The sequence below is a fragment of the Melospiza georgiana genome, chromosome 11, assembly GCF_028018845.1.
Source record: "Melospiza georgiana isolate bMelGeo1 chromosome 11, bMelGeo1.pri, whole genome shotgun sequence".
In the NCBI taxonomy this organism is placed as follows: Eukaryota; Metazoa; Chordata; class Aves; order Passeriformes; family Passerellidae; genus Melospiza; species Melospiza georgiana.
In genome coordinates this window covers 14,554,010-14,572,769 of record NC_080440.1, presented here as the reverse complement: position 1 = coordinate 14,572,769, position 18,760 = coordinate 14,554,010, and the positions used below count along the sequence as shown (strand labels likewise).

General features: G+C 47.0%; 1 protein-coding gene across 1 annotated transcript in view; it reads left to right on the top strand.

The window, feature by feature from the left end:
• Window positions 1-18,760, top strand: part of DNAH1 (dynein axonemal heavy chain 1) — a 66,127-nt gene that overhangs the window by 33,258 nt on the left and 14,109 nt on the right. The window contains exons 33-54 of the mRNA XM_058032093.1: window positions 87-273; window positions 387-478; window positions 956-1,110; window positions 2,680-2,857; window positions 2,973-3,167; window positions 3,830-3,949; window positions 4,567-4,725; window positions 5,420-5,521; window positions 6,685-6,825; window positions 7,325-7,485; window positions 8,163-8,320; window positions 8,450-8,623; window positions 8,997-9,035; window positions 10,119-10,297; window positions 11,423-11,653; window positions 12,997-13,193; window positions 13,577-13,712; window positions 14,859-15,067; window positions 15,827-15,998; window positions 16,378-16,569; window positions 17,112-17,222; window positions 18,252-18,437. Of these exons, the coding sequence (XP_057888076.1) occupies window positions 87-273; window positions 387-478; window positions 956-1,110; window positions 2,680-2,857; window positions 2,973-3,167; window positions 3,830-3,949; window positions 4,567-4,725; window positions 5,420-5,521; window positions 6,685-6,825; window positions 7,325-7,485; window positions 8,163-8,320; window positions 8,450-8,623; window positions 8,997-9,035; window positions 10,119-10,297; window positions 11,423-11,653; window positions 12,997-13,193; window positions 13,577-13,712; window positions 14,859-15,067; window positions 15,827-15,998; window positions 16,378-16,569; window positions 17,112-17,222; window positions 18,252-18,437 (3,474 nt within the window). The remainder of the gene's footprint in view (window positions 1-86; window positions 274-386; window positions 479-955; window positions 1,111-2,679; window positions 2,858-2,972; window positions 3,168-3,829; window positions 3,950-4,566; window positions 4,726-5,419; window positions 5,522-6,684; window positions 6,826-7,324; window positions 7,486-8,162; window positions 8,321-8,449; window positions 8,624-8,996; window positions 9,036-10,118; window positions 10,298-11,422; window positions 11,654-12,996; window positions 13,194-13,576; window positions 13,713-14,858; window positions 15,068-15,826; window positions 15,999-16,377; window positions 16,570-17,111; window positions 17,223-18,251; window positions 18,438-18,760) is intronic.

Below are 18,760 nucleotides of genomic sequence, written 5' to 3'. Positions count from 1 at the left end.
CACACTGACATAGATTATGGAGCCTTTTCTGCAGCCTCATACTAGAGGAAAGATCTCTGAAGTCCTGAATTCTCAAATCCTTGCAGGAGCTGATCTGCCTGCGAGCTATTAGGGATGCCAATGTACCCAAATTCCTGCAGGATGACCTCAAGCTCTTCAATGGTATTGTCTCAGATTTGTTTCCTAATATCAAAGAAACACCTGTTGATTATGGCATCCTGGAAGAGGCCATCCGCAAATCCTGCATCCAGGCAAATCTGAAGGATGTTGATGGTGAGGAGAAAGGCTCTCCACAAGCTCCCTCTGGACCTGGGCTTTTAGTCCAGCATGCTGCCCTAGGAAAGAGGTGTGTGCCCAGGCCCACTCTGCATCATCTTCCTGTACAGGTTTTGTGATTAAATGCATCCAGCTGTACGAGACCACCGTAGTTCGTCACGGCCTGATGCTGGTGGGACCAACAGGTTCTGGGAAGACAAAGGTATGGGTGAGACACTGTGCTGGCCCCAGCAAACCATCACCTACCTAGTGATGCAGTGGGTTGTTTCACAGAAGACCCATACTGACATTTAAAGCTTCTCTCAGATAGAAGTCAGGACACAAAGATGTTGCCTGTTAGTAATAATTTATAGCCATGGGGAGGTATATTACTGGTTCGCTTTTGAGCTGTGAGATTAGACTGAGGCTCATTAGTTCTGCTCATTAGTTCTTTCTAAGGTTGAGACATACTTTGACCTCTCTAGGTGCTTTAGGCCTCTTCCACAGATCTAACTTCCTCCTCCACTGCATATGGAGTGCTTAATTTCTGTGCTTTTATTTCAGTCAAGGGTCTCCATACTATGATACCCTTCACTATGTGTCTTTTCTCACTGCATTTGAATGCAGTTGCTGTAAGAGCAAGTGGCTTTGTTGCTCTGGAGCCATGGCAGTTAAGTCTCTGGCTGTCCTGCTTTTGCAGAGTTATGAAGTCCTGGCAGCTGCAATGACATCACTGAAAGGTCAGCCTGCAGCCAGTGGTGGGACTTACGAAGAAGTCCGCTACTTTGTACTGAATCCCAAATCCATCACAATGGGCCAGCTTTATGGAGAGTTCAACTTGCTAACGCATGAATGGTAAAGTACAAAACCTTCTTTCCTTTCTTCCAGACAGAAAACACTTTTCTGATCTTAAGCGTCTTCTCTCCAAGGCTGAGAACCGTTTGGGGTGGTGGCACAAAACCAGAAGAGATCAAGTCCTTATCCCCACCAAGCTACAATAGCCAGTCACGGCGATTTAAGCTGACATCCCTCATTGTACACTTGGCCCGACTGCCAGCACATGCCCAGACAGTTCCTGCAGCTCAGCTAGCAGCATTAACTGCAGAACAATAATTCAATAGCTTTGGAGCACATGCCCCTGCTCCTAAGATACAGCAGCTTAAAAGAACTTGCTTTGCTTCTGAAGAAAAGTGACCTCCGTACTGCGCACTTGAATTGTTCTGTATAAATACTCTGGTATCCTTGAGTGATGAGGAATGACTTTGAGACATAAAGAGAAATTTCATTGCTGTTGCCAGGGCTCCTGCTTGCTTACATGGTTTGGGAACAAGAACCAATAGCCCACTTGGCCTCTTTATAGTCAGGTCCTACTGCTTGTGTTTCCATATGTGACCTGAGGTTGACTTTGCAGCTCACTTTATCCATAAGCTAGGATGTGAGAAGTAGTGTGAATCTCCCTTTGGCCCTGTCAGCCAGCACTTGTCTCAGGGCAAAACTAATAACTATGTTCTGTAAAATGAGGGAAATTAAACATATATAAAACTAACTACCTCTAGGAAAAGTGCAAGCCATTAAACATTACTGATTCTGTGACCAGAGCTTCCCAGCTTAGGATGTGGTACATATTTGCTGAAGGACATTTTATAGGAGCTCCAATTAAGCTCAACAGTTTATTTATGATGTGACTCTACATGGGCATGTCAATGTGACAAAAAAGAAAATACAGCAATTGTGTAAAATATATTTACAGACAAATCCATCTGCTTTAATCAGCTGAGCTTTAGAACAGACTGTTTTCCCTTGATCTCAATAACAATACCCTGGAATTCACTAGTACTATAAAAATAACAAAGAATTATTTAATAGCAGGAGTCGAGTCCAGGGTCTGAATGGAAACTGTGCTCAAGGTTTCCATGTACAGATTAAATTCTTGCTGTCAACAGCCAGCATTCCTTGTGTCTGCTCTCCTGGTCACCAGCTCCAGCATCACCCGGGTTCACAGGCAGCTGAGGATGGGGAACTTCAGTTATAAAGAGGGGAGGGTCATGCTCTTTAGCCTGGATTTATCATTTTAACCTTGAGAAAAAAAGAGGCACCTCCAGAGAGCAGATGATCTGCCTGTAACCTGAACTGGATGCTAGCAAGGCCTCTTTATTCTTCACTGAGGACATAGATGTTAAAGGGAAGCTTGACATCTTATAGTTAAATGAATTCCAGATCCTGATGCCCAAAGAAGTTGTTTTGTGATGTCACTCAGGCTGAGATGTGTCTCAGTTAAAAAAAAGAATGAGGTGCACCTTTCTGCAGCTCATGGATAAGAGAGACATATGAAGCAGGATAAGATTGCCTTTTGTGGAGGGAACTTTGCCATTTATTTCAGCAAAACCAGAATGGGCCAAGCCCTGCCTTCCTGCTGCCTTTCAGGACAGACGGGATCTTCTCCACACTCATGCGTCGGGGAACCGTGGCCAATGACTCCAGCAAGAAGTGGTACATGTTTGATGGGCCAGTGGATGCTTTGTGGATTGAGAACATGAACACAGTACTTGATGACAATAAGAAGCTGTGCCTCAGCTCAGGGGAAATCATCAAGATGACAGAGGTAACTCATCCCTCCCACTTTTGCTGCATGTAGTCTGTACTCCTTCCTCCCTGCACTGAAATACATATCAAAACTGAGCAGGTCCTTATCCTTTCTTTTCTTTTCTAATTTCTAGGGCATGACCATGATGTTTGAAGTCCAGGATTTGGCTGTTGCTTCCCCTGCCACAGTCTCCCGCTGTGGTATGGTTTACCTGGAACCCAGCATTTTGGGGCTAGACCCTTTCACTGAATGCTGGCTGAAAAATGTGCCAGAAGTCATGCAACGCTTCGCACCCCAGCTGGCATCTCTCTTCAGGAGATTCCTCCAGGTGAGCTTCTGTTCTGTTCCAGACTTTCCATGTCATCTTGATCATCAACCAGTCCAGACATGGCAAGGCCTGGATTTAAATGACATTGTGGGAACATTTCCTACCATAATATCTATCATGGAAACTTCTCTGTGTATTTTGTGGCTTTAATACAGGTTACTCACTGATCTCTGTAGATGTGACTAAGTCTTATTGGTCATTGTAGTTGGTTTTATTTCATTTTAAAATTATCTTCTGGACAAAATCATCCCTAGTGCAGTTCACTAGCTTAGAGTGGAGTCCCTCCAGGGAGAAGGTTGTACAAACAAGTCTTGTTATTTTTACTCTGCTGATAAGCCATTATTTTAATGAAGAACCTGGAGCTACAAAGGAAGGCTCTAAAGGGAGCAAACCATTTAACAGCAGCGATAGCACAAGATGCATGTAACTGTTGCATAGAAGCAAAAGGGAGGCCCAGAGGTTTCTTGGTGTTGAGACTGAACCAAGGGCCTTGTCTTGCTTTTCTCCAGTAAAAAGTGGTAGTACTTGGGATGCAGTTGGAAACAGCATTCTCAGTCAGAGTCTCCCTGCTAAACATAACATGATGGAGGTGAACAAGCAGGTAAAACCAAAGACAGCTGTGCTGGATAGTGACACTGAGCTGTCCCTGCCTGTCTTTCCAGGAGTCCATCGACTTTTTACGAAGCTCTGTGAAGGAGATAATTGCTTCTACAGATGGTAACCTCACAATGAGTCTCCTCGTGCTCTTGGAATGTTTGTATCAGCCATTCATTCCCATCAAGGTAGATTTTCCTACCTCTATCACTGTTCCTTGTGTCTGTAACTCTTAAGGACACTAAGTCATGGAAAGGGTTAGTCACCAGAGAACAAGATGTTGGTGCAGAAAGGTCATGCTGTAGCTCATCTATGTGGCAGAAGGTAATACAGCATCCAGCAAATCACAGGTAAACCTGGAAGGATTATGCTCTGCCCACTGAAGGAACACAAGATAAGCTCTGTGCCTACCAGGCTGGAGGGTAGAGGTTCACTTTTATTTATATAGAGGGAATTGGAGAGTGAGGGGAAAGCAGAGATCAGAGCTGAGCAGTGATGCACTTCAGATTGCAGGTCCTTTGAGAATTAGTATTGAAGAAGGCTGGACAATTTTCAAATTAAAAACCTAAGACTAAATTCTTTTCCCATCTCCTGTTGAGTGACGTTAGTTCAGCAAAGGGAGTCTCTCAAGTACACCAATGAAACAACAAATTTTAATCCACATAATATATTAACAAGGCCTCTGAAAAACTGGCTAGGAAAAACTAGAAGCTGAATAGAATTATGAGCAAATTAAGAAGAGTCTGGGGTTTGTGTGCCATAATTATACCTGAGAATTTTTCTTCTACTTGTCTCTGGTTCTAAGGGACTTAAAACAATTCCCCGGGAGAAGATGGCTCGTATGGGTGAGCTGATTGAGCCTTGGTTTATATTTGCCTTGATCTGGAGTGTGGGAGCTACTGGAGATTCCCAAGGTCGTGAGGCCTTTAGCTCATGGCTCAGGAAGAAGATGTCAAAGGAAAGGGTGAGTAAAGAAAAAGCAGATCTTCTCTCATTGTAGAGAAATTAGTAGTGAGGAATGGGGATCAGAGCTGAGTGCCTGGATATTGCAATGCTGAGAGGGCCCTGACAATGGAGGAATGATGAGGAGGACTCCATTGATATCAGAAGACAAATTAATTGTTTTATTGTACTATATTGTTCTATACATCTAAAACTGAATCTGCCAAGCACTCAACCCTGCACACAACTCTCACACTTCACAGAATCTTGGGACTGTCACCCGACAGTCCCGACACACACACACTCCTGGCCCTGATAGTCCAAGAAAACAAAACACCATCACTTTGGATAAACAATCTTTAATATTGCATTCTACTTTTACACAAACACAGGCACGGCACATGATAAGAGTTGTGTTTTCTTTCTCTGAGGTTCAGAGAATGTGAATCCCAGAAATATTCTTGGGGAGAATTGTGCCTTGCTTTTCTCTGTGAAGAGAAATGTGGGGCTACTCCTGGAGGCTTTGGATGGACTTCCTGTGGGCATCTGGTATGCCACTCTCTCACTGGGACCCCTGGAGCTGGAAGTTCTGGGAGAGACCTGAGCCCCCTGGCCTGGGTAGCATCCCATTAGTAAAGTGTTCCTTGAAGTTGTGCAAATCCTCCTGTGAAGTGAGCTGAGTGGCAGCCAGGTTCATCACAGCTTTATTCTCACAGATCCGCTTACTCTTCCCAGAAGAAGGACTGGTTTATGACTACAAACTGGATGATGCTGGGCTTAGCAGTACTGAAGAAGATGATGAGGATGTCCATAAAGAGGTAAAATATTTAACTTTTAATTCCAAGCTGAGTAATTTAGGAGGAGGGACCAGGAAGTGACACAGTCCTACAGGATTTGGTAGGATTTTCTCATTAAGGGCAAAGAAGAAAGGCCTATGGGAAGCAAACAGGTATGTTTAAATCAAAATTAGGCTTTTCATTGAATCAAGAAGGCAATTTCTTGTCTTCAGAGCTGTGAACCAGATCTTTCAAAGCTGAGCTGAGAGCTGGTCAGTTGAGACCTATGTGTCTCTGTCAGTGCTCAGAAAAGTAGGGGGTGGCAGAGGTGTGGCTGCTGGAGGACAGGGAGGAGCTCATATGGATAGAGCTGTCAGTGTTAGAAAGCAGTGAACAGCAGCAGAAGAGCTATGTGCAGCAGAGTCTGGAATAGCAGCAAGGCAGATAAATATTCCTTCTTTTTCACAAGAGACAGCAGTGTAGGGCATGTCAGGGTCATCTTGACTGACAGTCATCAGACTCTGGACTAAAAGGAATTTAGGAAGCAAGGAAAATGCTTCCCCTTCCTGAAATGAAACAAAGAACCCTACGTGACTGTAAGGTGCTTAACAGAAGGTACCAGTGTGGTCTCTTTGGGAAGGCCACATGGGGTGGTCAGGAATGCAGATTTCTCCTGTATTCTCCAGCACTGCCCTGGCAGAAGCTCTATCTCATTTGTATAGTGGCCTCTGGGAGGCTTATCTGCAGCTTTAGTCTAGCACAAGAGATCCATATCTTGTACAAGTAGAAAACCTCATGTGCCTCTGAGTGTGACATGGGTGATGACACGGAACAGGAAGACAGGAGCCCAGATAAGCCCCCTTTGGCCCTTTGCCATGGGCAGAATTCCTGTTCTTGCAGATGTCACAAGTGCTCCATCCAGCTTTGATCCCAATTCTCAGAAGGCCGGGCAGATGTGTTGCTGCTGGGGCAATGATCTCTAAGTCTTGGGCTCTGTCCCTCCCAAAAGTAACGAGTCAAACACTCCCAGCATTTCCATACAGAAAGGTAAGGGTGGCAAGGCTCAACAGAGGGGCTGGAAACCTGAATTTCTCTTCAGAATCTGAGCTATTACACAAGGAGCAGTGACAGGGAAAATAGCAGAAATAATTTTCCTTTTCGTAGAAGGGATAGATGCCCCCTCTAAGCAGACTCTAATCTTGCAGGTGCACTGGGAGGTGTGGCTGGATGCTACAGCAACGTTCACCATGGTTCCAGACACCAACTTCTGTGACATTATTGTGCCCACGATGAACACAGTCCGAATGGCCTATCTGCTGGAGCTGCTGCTCACCAACTATAAGCCAGTACGTGCCCAGCCTTGTTTTTGAATTTTTGATTCAACCTCTTCTTCTCCCAGTGCAGTCAGAATTTAACAGCTGCCTAATACTTTGAGATTATATCCCACTTCCATGGATTTGTATTTCTCTGCACCAAATCTGTTCTTAAGCACTAAGAGTTATCCATTCTGTCCCCAGGCACCATGTCAGCACCCCAAAGGGATATCAACACACAGTTGTTCAACCAAAATGCAGCAATTGCTAGATAGCCCATGACCATCCCTCTTTACCTGTTTCCCACAGTTCTATTTTGTACTTCTCTGGTTGGATTCCATCCACACCAAGAGATTTTGGTTGGGCAGCTGACCTTACTGAAGAAGCAAGTCCAAGACACCCTCTCCCAACCTTCAAATGCCTAAAAGAGCAGTAACCTCTTTTCTGGCTGCATTTCCTCCAGCCAGTGTCAGAGTTCTGGAAAACAGGCTGCCTGCCTATGATCATGCTGCATTGCTGATTGTGCTTCTAGGTTCTTTGCATTGGTCCCACTGGCACAGGGAAGACTCTCACAATTGCTGACAAGCTCTTGAAGAACTTGCCTAACAAATACATCGCCCACTTCCTGATGTTTTCAGCACGCACCTCTTCTAACCAAACCCAGGATCTCATCGACAGCAAACTGGATAAGAGGCAAGATTCCTTTCTCTGTGTGCAAAGGCAGTATCCCTGAGCTCAGTGTTTCTGTCACCTTGACTATTTAGTTTCACCCCAAGACCTGAAGAGGCCCTGAGCACGGATGGCTGTGGATAACATGTAGGACACACAGCACATCTGAGCTGGGATTGTGAGCACCAATAATAGTTTGTTATAATGGCAAGGAAGTGAGAAGGATTAGTGAGGGTCGGTAAAAGTTGCTCCAATTCTAGTTATTCCAGAAATACTACATTTCACAGCACAGGTGTTTGCAAACCCTGGTGTGGGATCTTTACAGAAAGTGATGAAGGGAGAAAATGCGGCTGCCCACCCGCAGTCCCACTCCCCACAGTAAACAGCTTCCATTTCACCTCCCTGGTCAGCTACTGGTTTGAAGTTTCCAACAGATTCATGGGCTCAAGCTTTGCTTTTATTTGCACTCATTTAGTCCTTGGCATTGAGCATAAGTAGACAAAATTTCACTTGGAGAGAAGCCAGTGCCTCGAACATTGCTCCAGATCTTTTTGATGCAAAGGCCCTTACAAAGGAGTGTATCAAGTGTAAAAAATAGCTAAAACTGTTGACTCAGAAAGCATCCAGAGAAAATAAATCATCCATTTGAATCGAGTTAGAAGTACCTTTCCTGTGTCCTGACACGGGTTCTGTCCTTGCAGGCGGAAGGGAGTGTATGGGCCTCCAGTTGGTCGGTATTTCATATTTTTTATTGATGATTTGAACATGCCCATGCTGGAGCAGTTTGGAGCCCAGCCTCCCATCGAGCTGCTGCGGCAGTGGATGGACCACCACGGCTGGTACGACCGCAAACAGATCGGTACGAGCCACATCCCTGGCCAGAGCTCTTGGCAAGAGCTGGCCTGTTAGATAGGTGTACCTGCCCTGGTGATCTGTGGTGAGGGATTTTAGCTACAACAAAATCATTCCTGATTTTGCACTCTCAAAGGTACTTTTAAGAAGCTGGTAGATATTAATTTCGTCTGTGCCATGGGACCTCCTGGAGGGGGGAGAAATCCTGTCACTCCACGCCTCACTCGCCATTTCAACTACCTCTCCTTCACTGAGATGGATGAAGGCAGCAAGAGGAAGATCTTCTCCACCATTCTTGGCAGCTGGATGAGTAAGTCCTGCAGAAAACTGCCACCTTCTCCTCATGTTGAAAGTCACCTTGATGGCAATGGAGTTTGGAAGGGGAGCAATTAATATTGATGATCTGATCAAAGTGTTGAAAGCTGGAACTTGCAGTAGTCACTCAAAGATGCTTTAGGGAAAGTGTTTTATGAGGCTTAGCAAACAGAGAGTTCAAACCCTATTTAGTCTCAGGGCCAAACTCTGCTGGTGCAAATCAGCAAACTTCAGCTTTGCCTTTCACAGTTTCATTATGTTATCCTATAGCCTGGGCCTTTCAAAGAGGATTTTGTTTGTGATGGGTGATGCAGATATCCTTAACCTCAGCAGGTAAAGCTGGAACTAATTTTTTTGTCTTTTTTTAGATGGACTCCTAGGAGAAAAAAGTTACAGAAATCCAGTGCGTAAGTAAGAGCAGAAAGAGGAGGGGGACTGTAAACAGAACGAGCTGGTGAGCACAGCATGGCACAGCTTACCTGTGCATTCAGCAGACAGACACTTGTCCAGACAACAGCCTTCTGTGGAAGCAGAGCCTTCTGTTACTCTCCATCTGCTGCAGCCTGTGGACAGCTGAGCAGGGTGGATCTGAGCATGGTGCTACAGCCACCATGAAAAAAGGGTTCATTTGGAGTGAAATGAGTCCTCTTATACTTGACAGGGTGGGAATTGAGGATCATCTTTGCAAATATGCCCTCATCTGCAAATCTGCCAGTAGAAAGGAGTGAGAATAGTCAGCTATGGGAGAAGCAAAGCAGAGCTCTCTGAGTGCTTGCAATATGCAGAAGCATCAGTACCTGACTGTGATCTCAGGGGCACACTGAAACACCTAGCTGTGATTTAGAAAGAAATTAAAGGATTTTTGAAAACATGCAAAAAAGTGCAAAATGCTGGTGTGTCACAGGGTTCTACTTCTCCAGGAGTGTTTGTAAAAAACTTCATTGGGAGAAAAAATAATTATGCTCTAAAACTGGCAGCCGTGTTTAAATCTTGCCAGACTATTGCATAAGAAATTATTCCTCAGTGGCTTTGCATTTGCTGAGCATAATGAATTGCAGGGGGTGTAGCTAAGAGGGCACTCACACCTTCTAGCTTAAAAGTAGCTGAGATTTCACTGCAGGAGTGCAAGGAAGGAGAAGGAAAACCTGTCTGGAATATTTCAGGTAGGCATCAATTTCCTGTCTGGCAGTGCCTCCTCTGTTCCTGGGGGGCATGAAGTCTTCACACCACAGAATGGCTGTAAAGCATTCTTCCACCCCCAAATCTGGTTCACATTAGTTGATAAACCCATTAGCAGCTGTGCACTGCAGTGGAGCAGGTGCTTGGACAGGTCCCTCACTGTCTCTGAGAAAAAAGCAGAAAAAAGTGTGTTCCTGCCCAAGTGCTAGCCAGCACTTCTGCCCCTTAGTGCCACCTTCCTGCACCACAAAGACCTTCTCAGCCCAGAGTTACCATCTTGACATCCTCTCTGACTACTTCTGTCTCTGCAGCGGGAGCAGATGCAGTGAAGGACTTGAACGAGCCCTTAGTCGATGCCACGATCTCCGTGTATACGATCATCACATCCCAGCTGCTGCCCACACCAGCAAAGTCACATTACACCTTCAACCTGAGAGACCTCTCTAAGGTGTTCCAGGGCATGCTCATGGCTGAGCCTGGCAAGGTTGAGGTGAGTCTTCCCATCAGCACAGCCCTGCCACCCTGGGCAAGACCAGAAATCACAGAATCACAGGGTTGGAAGAGACCTTTAAAGGTCATCAAGTCCAACCCATGCCCCAACACCTCAATTAAACCATGGCACTCAGTGCCACATCCAATGTTTTTTTAAACACATCCAGGGATTGGGACTCCACCACCTCCCTGGGCAAACCATTCCAGCACTTTATCACTCCTTCTGTAAAAAACTTTTTCCTAATATCCAACCTATATTTCTCTTGGCACAGCTTAAGACTGTGTCCTCTGGTTCTGTCAGGGCTGCCTGGAGAAAGAGACCAACCCCACCTGAGCACAGCCACCTTTCAGGGAGTTGTAGAGAGTGATGAGGTCAGCCCTGAGTCTCCTTTTCTCCAGGCTGAGCACCCCCAGCTCCCTCAGTGGTTCCTGACAGGGTTTGTGTTCCCAGCCCCTCTCCAGCCTCATTGCCTCCTCTGGATGAGCTCAAGTGTCTCAACGTCCCAATCTGAGGGGCCAGAGCTGGACACAGCATTCAAGCCTTGGCATCAGCAGTGCCGAGCACAGGGGCAGAATGACCTCCCTGCTCCTGCTGGCCACACCATTCCTGATCCAGGCCAGGAGCCATTGGTCTTCTTGACCACCAGGGCACTCTGCTGGCTCATGTTCAGTCAGCTGTTGACCAGTACCCCCATGTCATTTTCTGCTGAGCACTGTCCAGCCATACCATCCCCAGCCTATAATGTTGCAGGGGGTTACTGTGGCTAAATAAAAGCATCTTCCAAAAAACATACAATAAAACTGTACAAATTAATTCAAATTGGTGAAAGATAAGAACAAAGAGCATAAAATTTAAATCTCTCAAAGAAAGCCCGACATATGGACAAATAGAGGGATATAAACTGATGCTGTAATGAGCTCTCTGCAAAGCAGCTGTTTTGACAAGAGTTGTTTTTAAGAGGGAAAGCAGCTTCCTCCGCCCAGTTCTTTCTCCGCTCCAGTTGCCTTGTAATGGGAGTGGAGCTGGCCACATGCTGGGCAGGAACCAGCTTTGCTGACAGCAATGCTCATAACACTTCTCTGCTTCTCTCATGGGGGCTGTTTTGCTGGGATTTCCTACCAGAACAAAGAGCACCTGCTGAGACTGTGGTACCACGAGAGCTGCCGGGTCTTCCGTGACCGTTTGGTCAACGACGAGGACCGGAGCTGGTTTGACAACCTAATGACAGAGAAGATGGTGGAGTTTGGCACCACTTTTGAGGAGGTCATTCCTACCCAGCCAGTTCTGTTTGGAGACTTCATGGAGCCAGGTTCCAATGTCAAACTGTACCAAGCAATCGAGAGCCAGGATAAGGTAAGGACCCTGGGAATCACGTTGGGAACTACATCCACATCTTCCCAGTCTTCTACAAACAAAGGAAAACAGTAATAGTAACAATAGTGGTGCTTTAATTAGAGGTATCTGAAACTACAAACCATCCTAGGGGTCTCCTGTGGAATCCTACCACATATATGAATAGTGGCTGTATTAGTTATGATGGGCAGTTGAGGTGGAACAAGCTGTCTCTGCATTGCAATCCTGGAGGCAGCCTGCTATGCCAAATTTCCCAAATGAGTCACACTTGGGACTGAAAAGTGAAATTTGCTGGAAAGAAATGGCACATTACCCCCAAACAATACTACTTTCACCATTAAAGACTTCACAATTGACCTTTACAAGTAATTAATGTTACTGCCAGATTCCCTGTTGGAGAAGATACTGGGAGTACTTGGATAGTGGTAATTAAGCAAAGGCAATGAGTGGTGCGTTTTGCACTCATTATCAGAAACAGATGATTATTCTGTTGTCTCTCCTCTTGTGATAGCTGTGTGACAAGGGCTGGTAATTAACTGAGCTTTCCAACCCCTTTTGCAAAGTAGGTAGGTCTGTCCCCCACTGAGGTGAGCACAGCTGGGACAGCCAGACATAGAGGCAGCTGCACAGTCCCCACTGATGCACACGGGACTTTGGCATCTAGGCAGGGATGTCAGCACTGTATAAATTCCAGCTGGTGTTACTTTCCCAGCTTCACAGGGAGATTGCTGAGGGGGTAGGATCCATGCCCAGATGTCTTCGTGCTTCATCTCCTTCTCTGGCCTGAGGGTGCTGTTGAGGGGACCCTGGGAAGGGCAAGAGAAACTGCTCCTGCAGCTATTCCATGTGATGGCTGGACTGGGAGAGGATTGTGCTCCTCTACTCATCCACAGCCTGTGTTGTTTTCTTCCCCAGCACCTGTACTTTCCAGCCAGAATCCTAACCACAGAATTCAGCAGGAGGCAGTGGTCAGCTATAGAGCAAGGAAACTAACCCAGAGGGAGGCCCTGGAGCAGTATGGATCAGGCAGCCATAAGCTCTTTTATTTTGAACTACACCCTGCTGTTTCTCGAGGCAAACAGCACAGTTGGGAACAGCACACTGTAGTCACTTGCCTGAGTTAGTTTAAGGTCACCATTGAGCAGCTGCTGCCACCACTACTAACTAAATTCAGCACATCCAATGGCAGTTCCTTAGGAGCTCAGAGAAGAGCTGCTCCCAGACTCTGTTAAGCCCCAGGCTCTGCCCTCCCCTACTCCTGGCTGTGCCAGCAGACAGTAACCCCCCCAAACACACACAATTGCTTTTATCTGATAGCCACAACTGAGTGTTTCTGCCCACAGCTGAAGGTGGTGATTGAGGACTACCTGGAGGAGTACAATCAGAGCCACACCCCAGAGCTGAAGCTGGTGCTGTTCATGGATGCCATTCAGCACGTGTGCCGCATCAGCCGGATCCTGCGGCAGGCTCCGGGGAATGCCCTTCTCCTGGGGGTTGGGGGCAGTGGGAGACAGTCTCTCACCAGACTGGCATCTCACATGTAAGTAATGCACTCCCACCTATGCATGGAATGGGGAGCAGCTCCGTTGGGGTTGCCTTCAGAGAATTTCTTTTTCTGCCCTTCCCATGCCAGTTACATGTTTTTCTGGCTGCTGACTCCTCAAATGAGTCAAGAGCTAGGACTCAGTTAACGTGCACGTCTGCACTGGGTTTCTGGCTAGCTCAGATATCTCTGCCTTGTGTAAAACATGCTCCTGGGTTGGTGGCTGTCCTTGGTGCACAAGGACAAGCGTGTGCTCAGGACTCACTGTAGGAGAACAACTTGCTTGAGTCCTTTCACCCTGAGTCCACAAGACATACTGGGAATTGACAGAAGAGAGTGTTTTAATTTGATGTAACTCCACAGGCTTCTCTTTCCATTAGGGCAGAAAATGAATGTTTCCAAATTGAACTGTCCAAAAATTATGGCATGACCGAATGGCGAGATGATGTGAGGAAGATTTTGATGAAGGCAGGCCTTGAAAGTCTACCCAAGACCTTCCTCTTTGTAGACACACAGGTACAGGACTATTAGCACGGTGGATTCCATCTCAAAAGGAATCAGAACACACATCTCTAAGCTCCATAAATTCCCCTACGTGGTATTAAGGAACTTGAAAAAAATGGACACAACTTGTATTTCTTCAGTAGCCCATATTCATCAGCTTATAAAATAGCCCCAGGGAAACTAGAGGTGGTGCATTTATTGCTAGAGGGTCTGTAGAGCTGTGTGTGAGTGGGTGGAGTCTTCTCTTGCTCAAGGAAGCTTCCTTCAGTTCCATCCAATGGTTTAGTAGGCACATAGATTTCAGCTGTCTGAAACTAAGCACTACTGGCCACTGATGTTAGAAGTCCTAAGTTAAATGATTCTTTCCCTTTTCAAAAAGAGAGTAGATTTAGAACCTTACGCCTGCTGGTTCCACAGGATAATGCTGGCTGTAAACTGTAACTTGCTAATGAGTAGGCCAATTTCCACTTCTGGAATCACAGTTATGTTCCCCATAGGCTTTTTTACTGCCTTCATTATCATAGGAACCATTCCCTTGTGGCAGAGCCCTGAGCAGTGAGATGAGCATCAGTCAAATGCTACTTGTTCTTGCAGCCTTTTCCCTGCAGTGAGAAGCATATGTGGGAGCAAAGGGGCCCAGGAGGATGCATTTAGTCAAGGAAATGGATGCTGTGTATTTCTGATGTAGCAAAGGTGGAGAGGTGAATGTAGCACTGGAGGGAGATCGTCCCACAGCCTGTGACACATCCCTACAATTACTCTGTCTCCCACATTGATAAGCTTTATTCTAATAATGAAGTGTTCTGTGCTGGAGGAATGAAGACCTGGAGCAAGCAAGGTGTCTGGGGTCTGGCTGCAGAGGCAGGGAAAAAGAGCCTGAGCTCAATTTGTCTGTAAGGAGACAGGGAATGGGCAGAAGGATGGTTTTTCTCAAACACAGCCTCCCACCCCTGATATGGCTGAAATATGGCTGTTTAATTGGGAGTGCTGGACAAGAATCAGAGTGTGCCTTTCTGAAGCCAAGTCATCACAAAAATTGTTTCTTATAACTGAGGCTGAGAGCTGTATTTATGCAGAAATTATCTTCATGGCATGTGAGACATGAGTGTCTTCTGAATTAAGAAACTGCCTTTTTTTTTTCTTTTACCATCTACTTAGATTAAAAATGAATCCTTCCTGGAAGACATCAACAACTTGCTCAACTCTGGTGACATTCCCAACATTTATAGTCCTGAGGAAGAAGACCAGATCATGACAGCTATGAAGCCCATTGTTCGAGACCTGGGCCAGCAGCCCACCAAAGCCAATTTGATGGCTGCATACGTAGCACGGGTCCGCAGCAATATCCACCTGGTCCTGTGCATGAGGTACACTTCAGCCTAACCTCCATGCTTTGAATGCTAATTATTCCCTCCTTATCCCTTGCCTTTTATCACTGTGTAATGGGATCTTTATTTCCAAGCCCCAGCCTTTGGAGAAGGAGGAAGAATAGGAATATGGTTTGCATAACACCTTCCCCTAGGACTAGAATTTATTTTTTTTACACTTTGCTGGTCCAAGATGAAATTTGAATTTTTCAAGAGTATGATTATGTGTGATTCAGGTGAAACACAAGGTGTCTCCTCCTCTCTGCACCATTGAATTTGGGGCTCAGTTGCCCCATGTTTACTCATTAATCCAATGCATAGTCCATAACCAGCTTGCTCCCCTGCCAGAGGGATACCAGAAGGTACAGGGCATTCTCAGTGCAAGAACAAGTACAAAAATCAGGGCCATGGTTATGGTTTGGTGATGTGATCTTTGCACACACCTGCTTGAAATAAACTTCAGAACACATTTATTTTTTTATCCCTTAGGTTTGTCCCTAGAGAGGCACCCGTAAAACATCACCCTACTACGATTGTAATACTTCCAGAATATCCCGAGCCAAGGAATGAGCTCAGACATGCACCTTTGGGCACACAGCTCACTGCCTGAACTGTCATTCCCCTTTTCCCTCCTTCCCTGGGTGTATTCCTGTCCCTCTTGCTCCACGAAGTATCAGGGTGGTTCTGTGGAAGGAAAGATCTTTTGTCCTGTATGCAGAGCCAGCTGTAACACATCTTCTCTGCACGCCTTGCCCTCAGCCCCATCGGAGAAGTGTTCCGTGCACGCTTGAGGCAGTTCCCCTCCCTGGTGAACTGCTGCACCATTGACTGGTTCAATGAGTGGCCTGCTGAAGCCCTGCAGAGCGTGGCCTCCTCCTTCCTGAACGAGCTCCCCCTGCTTGGCAGCGGCACTGAGGATACCACCGGGATGGTACGTGCCACATGTGAGAATACTGTGCTCCCACGAGTTCAGTGTGCTGTGTCTCTGCATGCACCAAGGCAACGGGTGCGGGGCTCACCTTCAGAATAGTCCTACCCTGCAGCAGAAATGTTCCATGGCAGGATCATTCAAATGCAGAGCTGCATAGCTTTTGTATGTTTTGAAACAGGCTTGGCCATTTGTCAGCCCTCTGTGGCACTAAAGCCCCACCACACACATGAGCTCTGCTCTGACTGTATGGTTTGGTTCTTCATAAGCCCCTTTTGTGCTCTCTGGGCATCACATAGATTTGCCTTTCATATGTTCAGTACTGAATGTTTCTTTCCTTTGTTTCCTTTCCTTTCCTTGTTTCTTTCCTTTCTCCTTGTAGATTCAAGTATGTGTAGCAATCCACCAGAGTGTGGCAAAGAAGTGCCAGTTGTTCTTAGCAGAATTGGGCAGACACAATTATATCACTCCCAAAAGCTACCTGGAGTTCCTCAGCATCTTCAGTTCCCTCATTGGAAAGAAGCAACAGGAACTGAAGACAGCCAAGAACAGGATGCAAAGTGGCCTAGACAAGGTTTGTCCTTCATGCCCAGGAAGGTTTTGGGGCCACCCCTTACACCCTCTGAGCAGTGTATTTACCACTGCAGAGATGCAGTAAGATGTCCCACACATGTCCTGTGTAACAGGAAAAAACTCAGGCTAAAGCAAGGGGGAACTATGCCTTCTGCCAGGGCCAGGCTTTCTGAAGGTCTGAGTCTGTAACAGCTCTAAACAATAGTGATCCCCAGTCTTTGGGGACCACAGACCTCTGTGTAGCTCAGTTCTCAGTATGTTCCTTATTAACCTTGTAATTGAAAGCCCTCTAACAGAAACATTGTTCTGCTGCCTCATGGCCACGAGCTTTATGAAGTAATGCCTAACATGTGCAGGCAGCATCAGGCACTGCTGGTTATAAGCACACCAGTGTCAGATTGTTGCTTAAGCAGGAGCCAGGGCAAGACCTGTGCTTTGCACAGCCCAACATATGGCAGGGAGCACCCTCCAGAGCAGCTCAGCTCTTTCCTAGGGCTTTCCATGGCTGCTGCCCCTGCTCTGAGCTCTGCTTTGCTCCCACAGCTCCTGCGAACAGCAGAGGATGTAGCCAAGATGCAGGAGGAGCTGGAGTCCTCCCGCCCTCTCCTGGCACAGGCAGCCAAGGACACCGAGGCAACCATCGAACAGATAAAGGTACTGCTGCAGGCAGCCTGCGCTGACTCTGCTCAGACGGGACACAGGCTGCAGGGGCCTGGCAGGGATTGTGCAAAATCCTGCTTGTCCAGAGGTAAAAACGCCTCAGACTGGCACGGCAGATATTTGTGCAGAGCTGCAGTGCCAGCACAAACTGCCTCCTGCTGGAGTCCTGCTCTGCTGCTGGTGAGCACCAGTTGTTGCAGAAGCAATGGCTCCCGTGCTCCTGTCTGAAAGCACCACCCAGGGTCAGTCAGCCTAGACCCTTGCAAGCACAGTCTAGCAACACTAACACAATCCTGAGGGGGCCTGAGCAGCTCTAAGCAAGACTCATTGTTGAACAGGATCATTCCTCCACATCCCATCCCCAGGGAGCTGATCCAGCTGCAGCGTGTCCCTCAGACCTCAAGGACCATCACACAGCCACTCATGCCACTTCAGAAGAGGGAACTGTTCTGTGTTGTTGTCACTGCCTTCTCTCCTTGTGTTCCTCCTGCCTGTCTCCTGCTGTGGGACAGGAAAGAGGGACACTAACATAACACAGCTCTGCATGCAGAATGGAAAGACTCTGCAATCACCTCAATTCCCTCCTTCCACACAGCAGATAAGGATTTGGCTGTATTCCACAATTCCTTTGTGCCTCCTGGTAGTGTTTTAACCTTTGGGGTATGCAGAAGTGGTAGTTTTAGAAACAAATCCCTAAGCATCTCTTCCTATTCCTCCATCTCCCTACAAATTTGCAACCCTATGCATCCTCTACTTGTGCCAATAGGAAAATGGGCAGAGCAGCTAATTCCTGCAAGACTAACATCACTTCAGGCACAGCCAGAGCTGGAGCTTGTGGATGGTTTATACAAGCTGACAAAAACCTTCTCCCAGTATGGTGCAGGAAGGGCATCCCCTGCAGCAGTTAGGTCCCTGAGGTCTGCTGGAAGAAGACACAAGCTGCCAGGACAGCTGTGATCCTTTCCTAGCAGTGCCAAGCCAAGCTCTGCCTCCAGCATGCTCCTGAGGCTGTCTCTGTTGCAGGTGGACACAGCTGTGGCTGAAAAGACAAGAATTGCTGTGCAGGCTGAGGAGGCAAAGGCCAATGAGAAAGCTCAGAAAGCCCAAGCCATTGCAGATGATGCTCAGAAGGACTTGGCTGAAGCCCTCCCAGCCCTGGATGCTGCTCTTGCCAGCCTGAAGAACCTCAACAGAAATGATGTTACAGAGGTAACTGTGTCAAGGGAGAGGGTGGCAGAGCTGGGTCTGGTCAAGGACAGCATCTCCTTTGCAGTAATTCCCTTTCAATAGGCTTGCAACATCCCCAGCCTTTTCCTCCATCCATCCATCCATCCATCCCCCTGGGCTCACCCTGGGCAGCTGCCCATGCAGCTCCTCACCTTCACTCCTTCAGATGCAGGGAAGGGCAGAAAGGCAGCGAGTGGCCCCTGTGTGTTTCTAGCATGTCCTGGAGAGGCTGTGGAGGAGAGCTTACCCCACATGCCTGTCCACAAGGGTAGGTACCACCAAGCAACCCCAAGTACTGGCTGTGC